The sequence below is a fragment of the Perognathus longimembris genome, chromosome 13 (assembly GCF_023159225.1).
Source record: "Perognathus longimembris pacificus isolate PPM17 chromosome 13, ASM2315922v1, whole genome shotgun sequence".
NCBI lineage: Eukaryota > Metazoa > Chordata > Mammalia > Rodentia > Heteromyidae > Perognathus > Perognathus longimembris.
In genome coordinates this window covers 19,502,407-19,522,861 of record NC_063173.1, presented here as the reverse complement: position 1 = coordinate 19,522,861, position 20,455 = coordinate 19,502,407, and the positions used below count along the sequence as shown (strand labels likewise).

Below are 20,455 nucleotides of genomic sequence, written 5' to 3'. Positions count from 1 at the left end.
CCCAAGACTTTATGGACAGAGAATGCCTCTTAGGATAGCAAATGGCTCTCGTTGGAAGAGCTGCTGTGTTCATTGCCATTTTGAGATTGACATTAGTACATCCTCCTTACCTTTCATCCATCACTTAGTTGGACCAGTATAAACTTCAAGAGTCACCTTTGCTTGGCAGAAGCCTAAGTCATGTAAGGTTCATGACAAAGCAGTCTTTATAGGGCCATCTGGAAGTGTGGGGAAAATGGGTGCAGACATCTGTCAACATAGCCTGTTCCTGAGAGCTAAGGAAGGCCATTCGTCTACTTTGCCCAGAACCTAGAACAGTAAAGTACCACGAGTTTTCAAGAAAGAGCCCCACAGCCTGGACCCAGAGTAGTGGTGACATTTTCCAAATATTACCCCTGGGTAATATTTCAGAATGCCCCAGCGCAGCCCCAGTGAGTCCCGTGTCACCACAAGTGCAAGTCCCGCCAGCAGTTTAGGGAAGATGGGCTCCCTAAACCAATCCCTGTGTTTGAAGTTTTAGAAGCACCCATGGCAAAGAAGAGAAGAAACAATGAGCTTTATAAAGAACCATATTTATTTTCATTTACAGCATCAAATACCATAAATAAAGCTAAACATTGTTTGTGGTGTGCAAAATACAAGGTTCCATGTGGTACTGTAAATGGTTACCATGGGTCACAGACATGCCTTGCGAGGAGAATGGGGAGGCTAGCTAGAGAGAGGCTGAGAGAGAGGAGGGCTCTCTTGGTTGATATTGTAGAAAGGGAAGGAGCTTCTGCAAGAGAAGATAAGAGCGAGGACTATGTACTGGCCAGGCTCTGCACCAATGCAGGGGGAGATTCGGCATGCAAGGCTAGGCAGAGGCTGAGAGGTCAGGGTGACTCTGGCCACATGCAAGGCAGATACCAACTACAGTTCAAGAGTGTGAGGCCAGGCCTCTGTTGGCTCCGCTCTACTGGGTGTGTGCCTTCTCTGTACCAAAACTTTAATTGCCCCGCTGCTCCAGGTAAACAAGTCAGCAGGAATATGTACTCTAGCCTGAGTCATGGGAGCAATGGAACTGGTCTCTCCAGGCCTGAGACTGACTTAAAGCCATTTCTTGATCCCATTCCTCACCTGAGAGCATGCATGACTGCTCTGATTGAAGCTACTGATGTTAGGAGCTCAGGGGGATAAAAAGTATACTGCAGATCCTTTGGATCACTGATGCAGACTTGAAGAGAGAGTTTGCTAGAATCATTGTGACTATGTGTATACAATACAGAAAGCAAGTCAAGTTTGTAATAAAGCCTGGAACATTTTTTAAAAAAAATCATTGTCAAATGAATCATCTATGGGTTTGATAAATGGTCATCTTCAAATTAGAATCAATTTAAGAAGATACTGTTAGCTAGGACCTTCTTCAGAGGTCACTAGACAAATGTCTTCTGGTCAAAGGCCACAGAGCCTTCCTTATACAGAACTGCCTCACAGTCAAGTTGAACCTTCTCAAGAGGGCAAGTGTCTTCCCAGGTGCAACTGAAAAGCAGGGACACAGGCCAGCCCAGGGGACAGAGGGGAGGCGGGGCATGCACTTGGGGTGGATCGGGCTGCAGGCTCTGGGGCAAGTGGACTAGGACTTAGCTTTCAAGCTGAACCCTTTCCTCCCCCATGCTGTTAACCCTCCCCTCCCCATGCCACCAAATGAGACTGTTAGATGCAAGACACAGCACAACCATATTACCGGCGGGCAGGCAGGGTGTGGAAGCAGGTTAAGGGTTAGTACCACTCTCTGAAAATGGCTCGGAAAAATCAGTCACCTCAGAGCAGAAATGTGTCAGCCAAGAAGTGGGTGTAGCACTGGAAGGCTGAAATGAACTGACGGCCACAGCGTGAGGTTGGAAAGAGAGAGACAGAAAAGAGAACTTAGCAGGAGAAAAAAGAGGGGGAAAGAACTAGAGTTGAATAAGCAACCGTTAAAAAAGGGAAACATTCTCCCCCAACAAGTTACTGTTTGCTTAGGAGAGATGAACCTTTCTGGTGGTGGTCCAGCTCCTTATGCATTTACATGAGTGGATATTGTCAACGCTCCACGAAGTCCTCTCAGAACTACAAATGCCCTGAGGATCCTCTACCCACCCCTTCTCTCTGCACTCATTTAACTCTGGAATCTCATATTCATCCCTGCATTTGTAGAGGTTAGGAGGAGTCACCTCCAGGACCAGCCCATGTGTTGGCACTACCCACCAGGAAGGTTCACGGTCTCTCAATATACAAGCATCTCAGACTTGTGACAGACACACCCTGTCTACTAGAATAATTCAAACCAGTCTTGTTATGGCCGCAGTGACATTCTTAGAGAGATTCTACTCTGGCTTCAGGGAACTTTCCGCAAAGCCTCTCAGCCCACCCTGAGCTGGCGACAATCACAATAAGGTGCTGCTCACATCCTGACCTCAAGAATTCACTTTGCATAATCAAAACATAAAAGGAATCACAGGCTGCTCCCATCATGCGGAACATTAAATCCCAGCATAAAATGAGGAAAATACAATACATTGTGAGTCATCAGACTAAGAACAGTTCCAAAAAGGACAGAGGTGCCGGTTCCTGAAGACTTGACCGTGACCTTGACCATGACCGTGACCTGAGTTTCCCAATGACTTCAGGGAAGTGTCTGGAGAAGCACAGCCACCCTTCTTTCCACCCTACAGAAATGTGTCATCCCAAAGCTCTCGGAGCTCTGGCTCTGAATCCCTTCCAGGCTCCCTCCTTCCTCACACATAATTTCTAGTGCTAACAGCCAACCTCACACAGCTCTCTTGGGCTCAGCAATTTTGAATATGCTGAGTACCATGGAAGGCATTTATCAGCCTCTCAGTTGCTCAGTCAGATTCTATAGCTTAGCCTGTGCAGGCAGAGTGAAGTGGGGACAGCTGAGCATTCTTCCTGACCCCCCCGGAATAGTGTGTATGGGTCTGATGCTGTTTTTTTGTTGTTGTTTTTTTGCCCCTAGGTGGGCCTATTTCCTTAGATCCAAGACCTTAAGTTTTCTAGGCTAGCACTTTACCCAACTTGATCCATTCCTCCAGCTTGGGCTTATTTCCTTTGAATCCGTTAATAAACAGCTTCCACTCCCAGCCTTCCTTCAGTTAAGACACGACAAAGCTACTTGAGGTCAGGCATTCACTTTCACTTGGGCAGTGGGAAAATGGAATCTGACTGTTTTGACCACATACCTATGGCAGTAGCCATGCAACTAAGCAGCCAGGATGTGACAGGCAAGGTCATGCTTCCCAGGAGCTGGTAAACTCGCTCAGGTTCAAAGGACACCAGAAGAGAGGCAGTTCTTTCCACTTTACTCAGTCTGATCATTATGCACCTGAATGGCTTTGGCTCAGCCTGTAGCCTGGGCTGGGAGTCTTAGTGGATAGGGAGTCCTAGAGGACTAAAATGCCACCAGCTGAAATAGTTGGTCCTCAGTATAGCATAAGCCTGGCAGAGCTTTCCAGGGTCAAATGCCAACAGGCTGTCGCCTTACTGGCTGCCCATGGGAAGGAAAATAGATCACTGGAAAGTCTGTAACCATCTGGTTGGAACCTTGTGAGTCTGTGTCATCTGACTGTGATTGGGTGAGGGGAAAAAGCCCGTAAGTGACTATTTTACTTCAAAACAAGGGAGCAAAGCAGTCTTCCTCCCTCTAGGAAAAGAGAGAGTCAACACACTTCCATGCACTTTTGTAGGGTTGCTCTTTTCTTCTAAACACTATGCTTTCAAATTGCCAAAACAAGTCACCTACAGTTGACAGGTGACATCGGGTTGCACAAGCTGCAAGGCACTGGTTAAGAGATGGCACATTCACTTGTGTATATGCAAATTCTCAGGTCAAGTAGTGAGTCGTGCAAGTAGTAATTCTTAGAGTTCGCTGTCATGTTGAAGAGCAATGAACTTCAAATGTTCAGGAAAAAAATTGACACTCATAGAAAAAAATTGCTCTTGGCTTACTGAAAGTTAAAAATTGAAATGTAAACCCAGAAATATGGCTCGCTTTGGTATAAAAATAATGTACAAAGATTTTAAAAAAATCCTTCATGTCATCTCTGGCCCTAGCACCATGAGTGGATATTCACCCTGTCAAGGCCAGGCAGAGGTGGCTGATGTGAAACTCTTTGGCTTGGAGATAATTGTTATGGACGCTAGACCTGGCCAGAGCCTTAGCAAACTACAGACAATGGCGATCTACACTCCGGAAATGTAAAGGCACTTTGGGGCAGCCAGACACCTCACTGGTGCTTGACAGGAAGGCACCTGAGTACCCAGCTGCGAATGCTCTCCAGAGAATCCTCAGACTCCCTGTACATAGTTGTTAGGACCTCAGAGAAGGCCCAGAGAAGTGGCAGCCCCACGCTCACGAGCTCATACATATAGCAGTAGTTGTAAGCATTGTCCCTGACATGCAGCCTGATGGCGTGCAGCAGTCCCCGTATCCAGTTAAGCAGGTTCTGGGGAATGGCCAGCAGGCCCCGGGGAAGGTCGAGCAGGGCCCTTGGCAGCCTGAGAGGCCAGCTCAGTGCCTTCCTAAAGAAGGAGGTGGAGATACCTGGGGGGCTGCCTTCTGGTGTGCTGATGGCGGCCACTGCACAAGAACTTTCGGTGGGAGTATCTCGTCGAGGGGCTTCCTGCTCCTGTCGTGTCCCCTCCTCCTGAGAAAGAGACCAAAGTGAAGACATTTAGTCCATGAGTCTCACAGAGGAGTCTTCCAACAGAGCAGACAGAGAGAAATGATAAAAATCGAATCTGGAAGGCCCCGAGTTCCACAATTGCCCCCCAAATAATCTCAGCACTCCTATTCGTGGTGCTAAATGTCAGTACAACTTTTTTTGGGGGGACAAACTGATTTATCCAATTCATAAGCCCTCACAATGTACATGCTCTCTGACCAGCATCCCTACTTATAATGATATATACTGGGTAAATAATCTGATATATGGATAAACATCCACAAGAAAAGATGTTCTTCATGAAAACATTTGTAAGATAAAAATACCAAACAATGTAAAAAGTCCACCAACATGAGACGAGTGATACACATTACCAACCTATGAGTAAAGTAGACTCTTTACCAGGCAGTTCCTGAGGAATTGGTTGAATAGTAACTCCTTGGTACAACTACTTAAATAAAAATACAATAGAAATTGATCGGAGAGTTTCGAATTAGAGTGAAAATTTCCTGAAGAATCTATAATGACTTAGAAAATTATTTTTTTAATTTAATTTTTAAAACTTTTATCGTTAAGTACTTTTTAACAAAGGAGTTGCTATTCAATGTAGTATAGGATATGGTTTATCTTGATCGATGTCACCCCTTTCATCATTCTCTCCAATTCCTCCCAACCCCATCTCTTACCTCAATTTTCTTAATTTTATGAATAGGCATTGAATTTTAGAGCTGCATTCTTCCCCCTCCTCTCTTCATTTGTCTACCTCCCTCCTCTTGATCACCCTCCCCCCATTTTCAAGTACCCAATTTCTGGTGTTTATTTTGTTGGGATGTGGGTTTCTTTTTGACATACTGTTAGCAAAAAGGAATATAAAACTGTAGAGGGTACAGTTAAAATATAAGTTAAAAGTTATTCACATATTATGAAGGATGTAGTTTTTTCAAGGTAGAGTGATTACAGATTTTTTAAAAACTTTACTTCTTTATACATTATTTATTTTTCCTTTTCATTAAGCCTATGCGACTTGGTCAGCACTGGGACTTAAACTTTGGCTTCATGCCCACCCTGTTGAGCCATGCCTCCAGTCCAGATTTTTACTGGTTCATTGGAGCTAGAGTCTCATGAACTTTTCTGCCAGAGCTGGCTTCAAACTTTGATCTTCCAGGTCTCAGCCTCCTGAACAGCTATGGGCATAAGCTACTGGTACCTCGCTAGAAAAATGTTTTAAGCCATGTTGTTCTTGGTGGTAGACAGTTCCTCAAACCACAGAGGTGTTTACTAAAGAGCTTCCAGAGGAGGTGCTACCACAGACCATCTGTAAATTCAGTGGGCTGTTCCAAGAGACTGTGAAAGGACTTGGGAACCACAGGTCTGCTCCCTTACCTGGCATTTCTATTGTAAGTATTATCCTGTGGCCAGGTGGGTACTAGACATAGAGGGGCCACTGGCTTTTGTATAGACAAGCACAGAGTATCATCCCTAGCACATGGTCAAATTCTCTTCTCTAGAGAAGCCAGCCAGCTACTCACCTGGCCTTTGGAATGTGCAAACCCCAAAGGCCACTAAACAGATGGAGGTAAGGGAACCAGCCACAGGAGGAAGTGGAGGCATTTCCTTATCTGCAAGTAGTCTTTATCCCTCCAAGGCCAGAAAAACACCTTAGGCTTTGAGAAGCATTTGAAGACTTTCTCCTCCCAAGGGATCCTTCTGGTTTGACCAGCACCTTTGAGACAAACATACCTCTTTTTGTTGCTTCAACTCTGCCCGTCTTTTCCGTTGTTTATTGTTGGTTTTACAGTGAATGAAATGAGGCTTGCAGTAAAATTTTCCTGTGGAAAGACAGACAGACCACACACACACACACATACACACAATTTTTGTCCTGTAAACCACAGAACATAAGCCAAGTGCCTGTCACTGTCTGGTCAGCTTGGCTTGGACATGGGAAATGGCTCTATCACCTTCCCTCAACAAGTAAGCCTGAGATGAGGCAGTCACACTTTTTATTGCTTCAATAATTGGAAAGGAGGATCATGAGATGGGGCTAAAAACCCTCTGGCAACCCTCAAGCTAAGGTGAGGTCCAGTTTCTTCATAAGATTAGTTGCCAGGGGACAAAATGGGAAGCTGTGTTAACATGCTCCAATCCTTTCTGAGATTCTGAGAACAAATGGGGACAGTGAGGAGCAAGAAAAGGAGGTACGGTACATGCCAGGTAAATGGCCTCTCCCAGGACCTCTGGGTACCTTCTAGAAATGTCCTCCTGTTCACTGCTGTGATAGAAATAGTGATGGCAATAACAATAAGCAGAGGACTTACTATATACCAGGCATTATTCTATAGGCTTCACATAAATTAACCCATCAACCTTCAGCCTTACAAACTGAATACTCTTTTTTTGTTATTGTTTATTTTCATGAGACAGAGTCTTGGTTTGCTGTCTCATGTTAGCCTCAAACTCATAATCCTCTACCTCCACTTCCCGAGGGCTGGGATTACAAGCATGTACTACCATGGGCAATCTTATTATTATCCTCATTTTATAGATGAGGAAACTGAAGGGCTTAGAGGTTAAGAAACAGGACCAATTTATGTGGCAGTGAGCTCTGGATTTGAGCCCAGATGGGTTCATTTGAGGGTGCATAACTCTAAACACTGTGTTGTATCACGACAACAGTTGAAAATTAGAAAAATCATCTCATGGTCCAATGAGTACACTCCCTTCCCCAATGATCTCTGGTAGGCACTCATCATAGGAGATGCTATTGTTAGGTTATTTTTATAATACCTACTTTATATACATGATGCTAGGTATGCTATTCAGGCTATTTATTATTATATTATTATCAATTATTATGCCCAGACAAGGATCACAGAAGGTGGCAATGCTAAGTGAGAAAGTGTATTTAAATCCTCAGCACCCAGTAGATGCCACAGGTACTTGGTAACCTGAAAGGCCTGCGGCCAAACCCTCTCTCCACAGCAGGAGCTCCCAGCCTCCTTAGCCAGCTCTCCGAATGGCATCACTCTCCCTGTTGGCAAGGACTGAACGTCCAGAGAGCCTCTACAGTGCTGGGAACCCAGAAAAAAGAAGCCACATCTGTGGCAGGGATTAGTGCTATCCCAGTCCCTAGAGGTTACCTTCATCGCAGTCGAAGGCATAGGCGGCCAGGCGCAAAGTGTTGGAGCAAACGCTGCAGCGGAAGCATTCGCGGTGGAAGAAGTGGCCCTCGGCGCTCAGCCGCTCCATCACATACACACGCTTCTCACAGAAGTAGCAGGTGTCACTGCCACCCAAGCCCATGGGAAACACCCTTCGCATAGAATCCTGGAGTTGGGAGAGAAGAGCTGCGTGTTAGGGCTAAGTCGCAAAGGTCAAGCTTCTATTTAGATATTCCAAATGGAATCACAGGATCCTCTGGGACTCCTAGTCGGTGCTAACGCATTGGAGCAGAGAATAAGGTAGGATAACGTGCTGCCAACCCAGACTCCAGCCTTCTGGGGCTCTCCTTAGGCTGCCTGCCCTGGGCCTGGGTGGTCTGAACAGAGTGAGAATTAGACACAAACCTGTCTGTCCCAGGGATTAGCACTGGGCTCTGGAGTCAGGTCACAGAGGCCCTGCTAAGGATGTTTGTTTGACTCATGCTTGACTGCTGTATTGACTTATGTCAGGCAAAGAAAGCCTCAAATCCATTCTAGAGAGCAGAGAAAGGATAGCTTGTGTCCAGCAGTATCCCAAAGCTGTCAGTCACATTTCTGAATGCAAAGGGGAAGGTGGAGGCAGGGCCAGGAGTCTAACCCTATGTGATCTCAGGGCAATGAGCTGCTAGGAAACCAAATGAACTGTCAATATATATCACTGGTGGTGGCAATGAGTGGCTTAGGTTGAGAAGGAGAGAATCAGAAGAGAGATGTGTTCTCTCCTTGGGAACTTATTTTCATCTCTCAATCCAATGCCCGGAGTTGTTCAGATTGGACATCCAAACACCAAAGGTCAGGAACATCCTGTTATGCACGTGGCCTTCCAGGACCCAAGATTGAGCTGTTCTTCAGAGCCACAGATAGCAGGGAGGATGTTCTGCCTTGGCAATGACCCATAAGGATGATCATTGCCTGAGTATATCCCATTTTCAGTGCCTTTTTGCTCCTGGGGCATCTTCAGAGGTCTGGGCTGTTTTCTCTACAATCTGTGCTCCTGCCCCAAGAGACCACAGCCAGTGCCTGCAGGTGCAGGTTGAGCATGCATGTCCTTACCAGGTCTGGAGAGGTGGCCTGGGTCTTAGGTTTGTGATCATTCAAGTACAGATTGACCAAGACTTCAGCTGCAGCCCCTATTCCGCTGGATACTTTCCCTACCGTCAGCTAGCCGAGAGTAAAGGTGGAGGAGACAGATACAAAAGGAGAGGCCAGTTAGCACACAGAAGGAAAGCAGGGGCAAGTCTGTATATGAAAGACGGCTCCAACCCACATGCAAAGAGCACCCCATGTCCCAGAAAGGCAAACTACCGGGAGTAGATGATGGGTATTCTATAGCTAGAGAGAAGGAAAGAAAAAAAATTGTGATAGTAAAAATGAAAAATTCTGCACAATCCTACTTCTATGAGGTATGTAGCCCTGCCAAATCATAGGAACAGACAGTGGAATCATGTTGACTAGAGGCTGAAGTAAGAGAGGGTAAGGAAGAGTTACTGCTTAGTGGTACTGACTTCAGTTTTTTTTAAGATGAAAAGAATTCTTGAGCTGCATGGTGGTGATTGATGATCATACAATACTGTAAATGTACTTAATGCCACTGAGGTGGATACTTCAAAATGGTTAAGGTATAAATTCTATGCTAAGTGTATTTTAATATAAAAAGAGGAAAGATATTAAAACAAAAAAGAACCCCACGCCACTGGATAGGAACCCAAGTGACTGGCAAAGCCCCCTCCACTGGGTCTTGCAGGATTTCACAAGCCTTTGGTTACACAGAAATGAGGGGTGGAGACCCACCTGATGCCACTAAGCAAATAAATGCGAGTTTCAGGCCTGTTCTCAGGTCTCCTGCCTCTCAGCCCTTTACACCATGAGGATCTGGTGGGATTTTTCATCTCAGACCCAAGAACTATCCCCAAAGGCTGATAATACACCTGCCTGTGCCTGCCCAAAAGACAGAAAGGGTTGAGTAATGGAGAGAAACCCAGAACCAAGCCTTCATAGAAAGCCAGTCTGCAGCCACCACCCTCTTGAGACTTGCTGAGTGGGCTGTAGGGTCTGCACAGGCCAGGACAGGCCTGGCTCCAGCTCTGCCAAGGATGGGTGCTGAGAGCTACACAGAGAACTGAGCTTCTGAAGTTGTTTTCCTTGTTTATTAAAATAGGGACAGTTGTAACCATCTCAACTGAATTAGAGAAGGTTGACCCAGTACATGGCACTTAGCAGAGGCTTGGCTAGGATAACTTGGACTCTTCATGCTCTGGACTCAGTCTGCCCTTGTTTCTGGTCCCTAAAAAAAACCAAAACATTTGTCCCTGAACTGAGTTTCTTCCAGCTAGACCACAGACAAACAAACAGTGGCTAGAGTGCAGTAGATAGCTGGGTTGTCCTGGGATGGTGGACTGAGCAGGATGGGTGCTGGGTTGGCAGTGTCTGATGGCCTAAGAGCTGGTTCTGGGCAGGGCCTGCTCAGAATTGGGGAGGCCCCAGAGCATGGCCTGGAGCCTCACCAATGTGTCAAGGAACTGGGAGGCCAGAGCATAGCACAATCATACATCGATCTCCTAAGCAAACCCCCACTCCCTCCCTTTCTCCCCAGCAGCAATTCTACCCTGGGAACACTACCATCTCCTCTGAGGGGAGGAGAATTTGCATAGGATGAGATTCTGGAAATACTCTTCCTGAGGTGGAGAGGACTCATACCCTTCCCAACCTCCAGATTCAGCTTCTAGAGTGGCCAGAGCGCACAGCAGTGTAGACTGCAGGGTGTCTGCGCAAAGGTTGACTGCCATCAGGCCCATAAGTGGGTAGGTAAAATGGTACTCTCTATCAAAACGCAAGATTACTCTCGGGAGGTCACATCTAATCTAGTAATAGGCTCAAGTACATACTAGGGGATCCAGAGGATGTAAAGCATAGGACAGCAGATTGGACAGCTCCCCAGCTACTGGGAGCAGGCCATCCACCATCCTCTCACCTGAGGCTAACTCTCCAGATCCTAGCAAGCACACAGACATCACAGAGATAAACGGGGAATGGAGGCTGAGCAGGCTGGTGAAAATGACAGAGGCTCAGGGACGTCATTCCTTTTCTCATGATGGAAGCCCAACACTAAGAGGAGCTTTGGGATAGTCACTCCATACCAAGAGTGCGGGGCTCTTGGGGACTGCAGAGAATCTGGCTGCTGGCTGTTAGGTGTCTGATCCCTTGGGCTTAGCAGAAGGGGTCTTATCAGACTGAACAAAGCCTTCATTTCTTGCAGCAATAGCTACAGGACCAGCTGCCCCCTCTTCCTGCCTATCATCTGGGCTCAGCCCGGGAGAGATTAAGGTCCTGCTTCCAAGCATTCATTTTGACACTCTCAGGAGCTTATAAATCCCAGGAAACTCAGCTCCTGCTTCCAGGCAAGTTCAGGTGTATTAGCTCAGGACAATAAGCCACAGTTTTCCTGATGCTCTGTCCCCTGCTGGGGCTCCCAACTCCATCCCTGAGTAGGGATTGCAGAATACAAAGCACTTTCTGGGTTCATATAAAAGTAAGAGGGGGAGGGAAGGCAGAAAAGGTCAGATGTCTTCTGGTTACTGCCCACTCTGCCTTTGGTGGCTGCCTTCTGGCACTGTATGACACCCACACAACTACTGCACAACTACTGCCTCCTCACAGAGATCAAGACTATGTTCTCTGAGGCTTTAAATACAACTCCCTAATGAGATCTTATTAACTACTTAGCTAATAAGCACTTTGGGCCACTACATTACTGAGCAATTCTGACTTAGGAAGCAATTACTGATGTATATAGAGGACTGTGAGGTTGCTGAAGGTATCAACAATGTACACTGGTGCAGATCAACTGCTTAGCTGATCTACTAGCTCAGGGCAATGTCACTCGGCTGGTGGATCCTAGATGAAGATCACACCCAGTCTTTTATTTCAATGTGGCCCCTTTTTCCTAGGGGCAATCGCACATATGCTTGGAGCAGCATAAAAAATGGAACTGAAAGCATCCTTACGAAAATAAGTATTGGGTCTTCCACTTGCCCTTCTAAGCCGCTGGATACCATTCCATAATCATGAACACATAGACTAGGATTTCCTAGAGAAGCCACAGGGAAAGCAAGTGATGGAGAATTTGCCTTAAGGGATAGATAAGGAAATGGGAAAATACATTATCTTTAACAACTATCAAAAGGGCCAGACCCAGAAGCTGAAACTAGGAAGCTACTGAAAGAGCAGTTAAGCTTTGCTGTTATATTTGCTTTAGATGCTAAGTTGTAAAGACTCAAGAGATCTAAAGGGGGATCTAAATCTACTCTCTCAATGGAGTAGTAAAACCTTGGCAACTCTCTGTAAATAGAGGCAGAAAGGTGGGAAGTGTATCTGTAGTAAGAAAGCAGTAGCACTTACTTGTTGTTTCTGTGGTTTAGATAGGTTTAGATACATCTCCATATGTTGGAATAACTAGCATCACCATATTGACCACCCAAAACCATTGCCTAATGGTTGGGGGTCCTAGCCAGCATGACTATGTATATTTCCCCAGATCAGAAAGAAGAAAGGTAGCGGGTAACGGCTATCATTTTGAGTCTTGAAATCTCATTTCTTAGATGAGGAGCAGGAAATAGTTCTTTCTTTATACTCTATTTCTTCCTATTTTAATCTGTTATACTAAAATAGATCCTTGCTAGGACTTTGACCTTTTGTGTGAAACACTCTGAAATGCTTTTCATGAGTGGATTTGAAGGACCTCTGATTTTGTGTGCAGAGTGGGAAGCTGAGGGAAGTCCTCATCCATCTTCCAGTGATAATGAGAGGCCCTTGGAACCCACCCCAAAGACCAATGGGAAGGTGACCATTGCCCTGAGGATCAAATGTTATCATCTCTCTATTTTCCTGACAGCAGATGGCTGTGCTGGCTATCCAAAAGTGAGGTTATACCTGGTAGCTTCTCCTACCTCAGTGTTTAAGAGGCAACTTAAAAGATGATTTTGCTGAGCACCGTGAATTAACTAAAAATCCCTCAACTTTGTATTTGTGCCATTTGATCTGAGCTATTCTCTGCTGCAGTCACTTTATTATTGTAGGTCCTAGGAAAGAGAAGATCCATCAATAAATACCTTGTGTGGAAGGCAAACTACCCCTCAAACAAGCAAAACCTTATTTTAAAAGTAGCCAAAAACTCAACTTGTTCCTACTGTCCCCATGATAAAGTGTTAACTTCTCTGGAACTCCTCAAGAGACAAAGAGTGTAGGAATGGTTAACCAGGCCATACACCTGTGGCACAAGACTGTTTCTTTCTTTGATTTTTTTTTTTTTTTGCCAGTCCTGGGCCTTGGACTCGGGGCCTGAGCACTGTCCCTGTCTTCTTTTTGCTCAAGGCTAGCACTCTGCCACTTGAGCCACAGCGCCACTTCTGGCCATTTTCTATATATGTGGTGCTGAGGAATCGAACCCAAAGCTTCATGCATATGAGGCAAGCACTCTTGCCACTAGGCCATGTTCCCAGCCCAGCACAAGACTGTTTTAGCTAATCATACCTTCCTCATCCCCTACCCTCCCTTTCTCCCTATTTATCCTGAAGCATATGCCTATAACCCTGAAAATGGCTGAAGTAGTACTACCAACTCCTCCACCATTTACCATGTCTCTTTGTTTGGTATGAGAGTGGCCAGACCTATTGTGGAACTGCTGGACTTTGGGCCAGGGGTCTAAAATCACAGTTTCAAGTGCTTCTCACACTATCTGTAGACAATGGTTAGGGTTTTATTTTCCTTTTAAATCTCTGATCCCTTGTGGGCTTTATACCATGATTCTAGAGATGACACAAATAAATGACTAAAAGTTGATTCTGTGTTCAGATGTGTGGCAATGTCAAGTAGCTGTATGTGTTTCCAATGCTCACTCTCATTTGCTGAACTCACTGGGTGGTAGATGTGTTTTGGTCTATGGATCACCCCTTGAAGTTCCTTATTCTGGTCAACTGTGGAATTCCCTGACTTTTGAGAAATAAAAACTCACAGAACTTCCAGAGAACCCATCCTGCATTCATCGCAGAGTAAGAGCCATGACATCTCAGTAAGGGGAGTCATGCATTGAATGGCAAAGCTCATGTGTGTTTCCATTGTGCTCAAGCAGAGCACAAATGATTTGGCAAGGACAATTTATTTAACTCTCAAAGTTAGGGGACTGGATAATCCCCCTAACCCCCCCTTCCCCCCCAAAAAAAATCACATCCTAGTCATTTGTTGTTTCATTGTTATTTTAAGAATTATCAACTTTCTACTCTCATATCTTTCAGTATTCTTGTCATTTTCAAGAATTTGGCTATTTTTCACTACCTTTTCTCCCTTTTAAATTCATATCATTTTTTTGTGCTAATTAACATAAACTAGTACAGTTCCTGTCATCATCCCGTATTCTATCAGGTTAACTTCACCTACACCATATCTCTTCTGAGAGCTATAGTTTCCTCAGCTACAAAATGGGGAGACCACACCCAAACTTGCAGGGTTGTAAGTCATAAAAGAATCTGATCCAGGTGTCTAGATGGCCACTGGCAGAGTCAAGGGGTCCAAGGTACTGCTGTGTGTGTGTGGATTTGTAGACTTCCCTTCTCTTCTCTTAAATGACTCTCATTCTTCTCTGCATGAGTAGAATAGAGCTTACTCAGGATGAGTCTGCTGTCTTCTCAGCCCCAGCTAGTTGTGGTTCAAATGTGGCCACACAATTATTGTAACCATGCACCAATGCCAGAGGCATTTAGCCAGAGATGGCTATCTCTTTAGCAAGAGGTATTCTTCAGGCAATTATATGGTTTCCTTGCCTAGATGTTGGAGCATTCTTCACATAGCACTGAATTGACCAGTTTCTTCTTCCAGTCTGGACCCTTTGCTGTTTAGTGGTCCTGCCTTAGTCATTTCTATACCCATGACACAGGTAAAATGCTGTGCACAGAAGTAGGTTCTTGGGCTCTTTGCTTCCAAGCAGTAGAATGTCTCTCTGGGTCTGAAACTCAGCCAGAGTTCCAGGTGTCCAGATTGCATCATTCTGCAGAGTTGAAGCACTTGTGGTCATGTGGCCTGCTGCATATCAGGCAAATGCATGCAGGTCAAGCAGGAGTGAGAGTCCAGCTTCCAGGGCCTCAGAACTAAAGGCTTATTGGAGGGGGAGAATTCAATGGGCAGGGCCAGAGGAGGTCTTCTGGGCCTACTGGGCAAACATATCCACACTGAGGAGTCTTTTAAGAAAATATCATCAAAGGACAGGTGATTTCTAAGCTATTTGCCCAAGGCAAGGAAAGGCAAGAAACTAAAATCCTCTTATTGAAGATTATCTGGAAATCACTTGCTTACAGTACAAATTCAGACAAGCCTTTGGGGTTGCGACCAATGTCTTTCCACCCTTCTCCCAGGCACCAGGCGCCATGCAGATGATTATATATACACCTTAGCCCACACAGTCCTGCCCCATGGGTCTCAAAACTCCCATTTACAGGTGAGGCTCAAGGAGGCTCTAACTCACTATTCTTAAGTGTCTAGAATGGAAATGGAAACCTGAAGGTGACATCTATTTATTCAGAGACATGCCTTTTAGAAAAATGAGCTTTCTTCTGAAAGTTTTTCTCCCCCACTGGGAAAGAGAATACTTACTCAATACTTTAGCCATTTTGCATATGGTGGATCATTGCAACATTTCAATCACTTTCAGGCATAGTTGACAGCATCTCCAGTTTATTGGCTAGGAAACTAAGGCTCAGAGAGCCCACTGCCTTGTTCAGAGCCATCAATGAATAACTGATGCATTGAACTGAAGTCAGATTCCAGCTCATATTTGTCTCCCTGACACATACCAGGGATTTTCAAATACAACCCCTCCCAGGCTGGGGTATAGGCCTCCAAAAGCTGCCTAGGTCTATCTTTGCAGCAGAGGTGTGATTATGAGGCAAGGGGCTATCTTGAGATCTATCCTTGTACCAGATGTAACACAGCAAGGTTGCCTATCCCCAGCTTACCTAGGGATTCCATTTCTTCCTAATATGCAAATCTTCAGAGCAAACCTGCAAATCTGGTTTTAAAACAAATACTCTCAGGAGTAGAGGAAGCTCCTTTCCCAATGCTCATTACTGTTCTGACTCTTGAGGACTAACATACAGCTTCCAGCTTGATGAAACAGCTCCTTGCCCAGTTGTGCAACTGCTCAGCAAATCAATATAGCATTTCTTCTCAAAGAGAGGGTGTAGATACAACTGGGGGAGGCTGGTTTGATGGAACTGAAGAGAAAAATGGCACTAAAGACATGTAATTGAATGTGGACTTGAAAGGCTTTGGCAAGGGTTTGGGCCCTAAAACAGAGATCTTCAAGTTCCCTGTAATTGTTCAGGACAAAACAAAGGACTACTATGAACTTTAAGGCAGAACATCAGATAAGAAGGGAAACTAAGACACAGAGATCCAAAGACTTGCTTCATGCGTGCCCAGGTATTCCTTTCTAAGAACTCCATGACCAACAGCCACACTTGAAAGGCACAGCCTGCAATGAATAACTTGGAAGCGGTGAAAGCAGCCTAATTGTATTATCATTAATGACCAAGACTGGCATGGAAGATGGAGGCAGTTATTCTATTATAACCTGGGGGAAAACAGGTACAAAGCTGAAGAAGTGGGGTCAGAAGACCAGGGCTCGGCTATCCCAAAGTTAGCCCCATTCCTAAGTAGGAATGTGGGGGCTTCACATGCCCAGAGCTCCTGGGCAGGTCCCCTCTGGCAAGGACCTCATTCATCTGTGGCCCTTATGGTGCAGAGAGATCATGGGATTGGGAGTTAGAACCCATGGGCTCCCGAATACCTCCTTAGCCTTAGCTTTTCTACCTATGCCCTGCCTCTGCTCACTTCTCACATTCACACGAGTCCCTCCTGCTCACTCTAGGTTAAACTGTTTTTCTTCCTGGGAACTCCAGGTCTCTCCACCAGCTCTCCGTCTTCCATAAGGAATCATTGTCTCATCTTTTAATGTATTAGTATATGATTTATAGATATAGACTACTATTATTGGTTGTTTACTTCCTTCTACTAAACTAGAATCCTCATTAGGTAGACATTGAACTCTCATTAATGATCCCAAGAGACCAACTACCCAAAATGAATGATCATTTAATACCTCCTGAATGAATGTCCACTCACTGGTTTAATGAGTGATCCTGGTTTAGGGGTGATGGTCTTCTTTGCCCCAGCTCTGCCCTGTGAGGTGGCAGTGACCGAGCTGACCCTTCATGGGGTGGAAGAAATCACTTAAGAAAGGTCTGGGCAGGCTCTGCTCTGAGGGCCCCAAATCTCTGAAGCTGGAGAGGGGCTGAGCAGGGAGAAGCAGGCAGGGAGCATAAGCCATTGCTCGGTCTGTGCCCAGGTGCCCCCATCAAGGTGCAATCATGTTTCCTCACAGCAGGAAGTAGGGCTCCTCTTCCTACCCAGACAAAAAGGCTGTCCTGAGCCCTTGGTGATGGATGACAAAATGCCTTTCTCCACTCATCACTCACTACAATGTGAGTCAGGTACCACTCTTCCACAGGGCAGGGGTGGGGGGGGTGGCATCCATTAAAGCTGAACAGCTGACCAATGGCTGACAAGGAACAGGATTCTGAATATCGTGGCATCTCTATCATGGCTGTTTATAGTGGTATTGAATAAGTGTTTGTGTTCTTCCACATCCCCTCTACTGCTCTCTTAGGGTGCTTCACATCCATGTTGGGGATCTTGGGCATGAAGGAGGGTGGTGGTAGTAAGATTCCTTCCTACTTTCTTGGGGACTCTACCCTTCTCCCCACAGAGGATTCTTAGCTACATACCAAGAAGCTACTTGCAATGCTTCACAAATGCAATCGCTCTAACAGCACAGAAGCAAAAAAACAGTATTTCTGACAGAACAGTACTTTCAACTGGACTGTCAGCATTGAATGCTGAGCCTCGGGGAAAGTCAGTCAGACGGTGGTATTCAGAGAAACAGCATCTGGCTGGGGCCTTATCCACCTCTGATGTAAAAAAAGTGCCCATGTACTTGTTCTTGGGACATTTCCTAACCCACCTAACCAAAGTTAGCTCCTGGGCCCATCTTACCTCAAGGCAATCTTTGCACCACTATTAGATTGCTACTACTGCCCCCTACTAGATAAAATTCTCCAATATCTAAGCAGTGTTTATTTTGACCTCACTGTCCACACACCACAAATACCGTTTCTAGTTAGGGTCACATTAGCTGATTCTCTTTCTACTTCATGCCAGTCATACCTACATGCCTGCTTTGGCATATAGAAAACATGCTGGACCTACACTTTTCTCTAGCAAAATCCTCCACGCTTGGCTCTTATATCATCCCTTCTGTGAGTCCTTCTCAGTCTTTTCTTTTCTCCTACAACCTTGCCTTTATTCCTTATAAAGCATTTATAAACAGTATTGTATTAGGATCATGTGACATTGTTATTTTGTTAGGTCAAACAAGCCAAATATTATCAGTTCCATATAGTAACAAAATAACTTATTTCTATGAAAATATGCTGTTTTCACACAAACTATGTGAAAACAATTTGGAATCCAGGGCTGTTGTAAAACAACTTATAAACTTTCATCCCAGTGAAGTCAGGCTCCAGATGTTGGCTGGTGCAAGCCAAGCAGAACATGAGAACATCACAGGGCATATATGAGGAGGGGCAGCAATGACTCAAGGCGACTACCTTTCTGGCAGGAGAAGCAGACTCAACAGTTGATGGAGAAGAAGTGGCAGCTGGATCAGGAGATGGAAGGCAAGAAGGAGAAGATGGAGGAGGAGTGTGAGACAGGCCTTTAGAGAGTAGTTTATTCTGCACAGAACACAGAGAGAGGAAACAGAGATTATTCCGTGGGCAGACACAGGAATATCTGCCTCACAATGCAAACCCTACACCTTATAGGGGAGAAGACATGGAGGCCTGTGGTTCACGTCAAAACAGAAGCCTGTCTGTGAGGCCAAACAGAATTATGTGGCTCCTGGTTACACTGCATTCTGTTACAACAGTTCCTGCTCCCTTGTCACACCAAAATAGATCCATTTTGCTCCTGCCTACACCTGCTCCAGATGCCAGTGCTAATTACTGAAGTCCTCAGCCTGGAGCTTGGTATGGAGCAGCAGCTGCAAGCTTGGGTATGTGTGGGAAACCTTGGGCAGAAGGCTATAGCAGGGACCTCTGCATTTGTGGGCAGACAGCTGTACTGACCTCCTAGAAACTGCTGGAACCCTAAACATGAACTAAATGTAGCACATTCCCCCATGTCCATGATTCCACCAATAGTGGAAGACATGGGTCTGGAGGAAGCTAAGTGAAAGCTTCAGAGGAGTTGTGTCCTAGAGACAGGCTTGCTGCAAGGAGAGGACTTGACACAGGCACCCACCTGTCAGGCCTCATTCTCACTCTTCCAGTTCCCCGACACTCTTCTATTCTCCTCATTTCTAAATGAGTAGCTGGTTTGGAGAAGGCTGCACTTTCTATGGTAAGACAAGGGTTTCCTTCTTGGTTTGAGGTTGTCCCTTGAGGAACCAAGCCCAAGTATGGCATGCTTTGGACTTCACTATTTAGTGCCCCTCTGGTCTGCATAAGCATGGTCTTAAAAGCACTATGAATCTTGCAACGGAACTCTCAGCCACTTTGTATTGGTCCTTAGAAACTTAGAGTCTTAGAAACTAGCATCTAACAGTATGGCTTTCTGTCAGTCCCCTTTGACATGGGCTCACTTTCCTACCTTGGTTTTTCATGGGACAACTTATTTTGAATCTTTGCATTTGGATCTTTCTAGATGACACCTCTAACTTTTTAGTGGCTTGAAAAAAACAACAATTCCTCATGCCATAGAAGGAGGAAACCATACCTAAATTCTTATTCCTGGATGCCCAGGACTTGTGTTCCTGGGAATTCTGAAGACTCTGAGTTTACCTGTGGGATATCCCCATGTCCAAACATGGAGGCCAGGTGAGCTGCTTTCTCCTTAATGTTCTTTTTGTGAAACTCCCTGTTGGCCAAGTTCTGAGCCCTCTTCTGTAGTCAAAGAAAGAAGGGAGAAAGAAGAGAGAGATAGTGACAGAGACAGTGAGGTCACTTCTAAGAGAGCCGCAGTCTGGGGCTCATCTCACCACACAGCAGACAGGAGACAGGGAAGGAACAGGAGGAGAAGGGACCTGTCATAGGTAGAAGAGGGAGATGAAGGACAGGAAGCCATCTAGACATGGGCATGGGCAGGTCAGGGTGGTCTTTCACCTGGAGAATCTTTTCTTCCACCTGTTGCAGCCGTTGAAGCACTCCAGAAAGGGCCAGTGCCCTCTGACAGGTGGGAGGCAGGGCAGGGAGGTTTTCTGGCCCACCCAGTTGCAGGTCAGACTTGGCCCTGGCTCTCCAGGGCCTGTTCATCCGTTCACTGCCAGTGGGCATTTGATTGAGTTCTCTGAGCACTTGTCCCGTCACAACAGAGGGGAACTGGGAGACAGGGAAAAATCAAACTTCTCTCCTATGTACCTTCCAGAAATCACCTCCCTACCAGGACTTC

At 45.6% G+C, this 20,455-nt stretch overlaps 1 protein-coding gene across 5 annotated transcripts in view; it reads right to left on the bottom strand.

The window, feature by feature from the left end:
* Positions 1-20,455, bottom strand: part of Mical2 (microtubule associated monooxygenase, calponin and LIM domain containing 2) — a 190,002-nt gene that overhangs the window by 63,600 nt on the left and 105,947 nt on the right. For 3 of the 5 annotated variants that reach the window (XM_048359414.1, XM_048359415.1, XM_048359418.1), the window contains exons 18-20: positions 7,841-8,027; positions 6,441-6,529; positions 4,580-4,682 (exon numbers count right to left, since the gene is read on the bottom strand). In XM_048359414.1, coding sequence (XP_048215371.1) covers positions 4,580-4,682; positions 6,441-6,529; positions 7,841-8,027 — 379 coding nt within the window. Of the gene's footprint in view, positions 1-556; positions 776-1,799; positions 1,858-4,579; positions 4,683-6,440; positions 6,530-7,840; positions 8,028-8,953; positions 9,062-18,615; positions 18,742-19,848; positions 19,951-20,169; positions 20,386-20,455 lie in introns of those variants that run through there. The other 2 variants (XM_048359416.1, XM_048359417.1) reach the window with 2 other exon arrangements.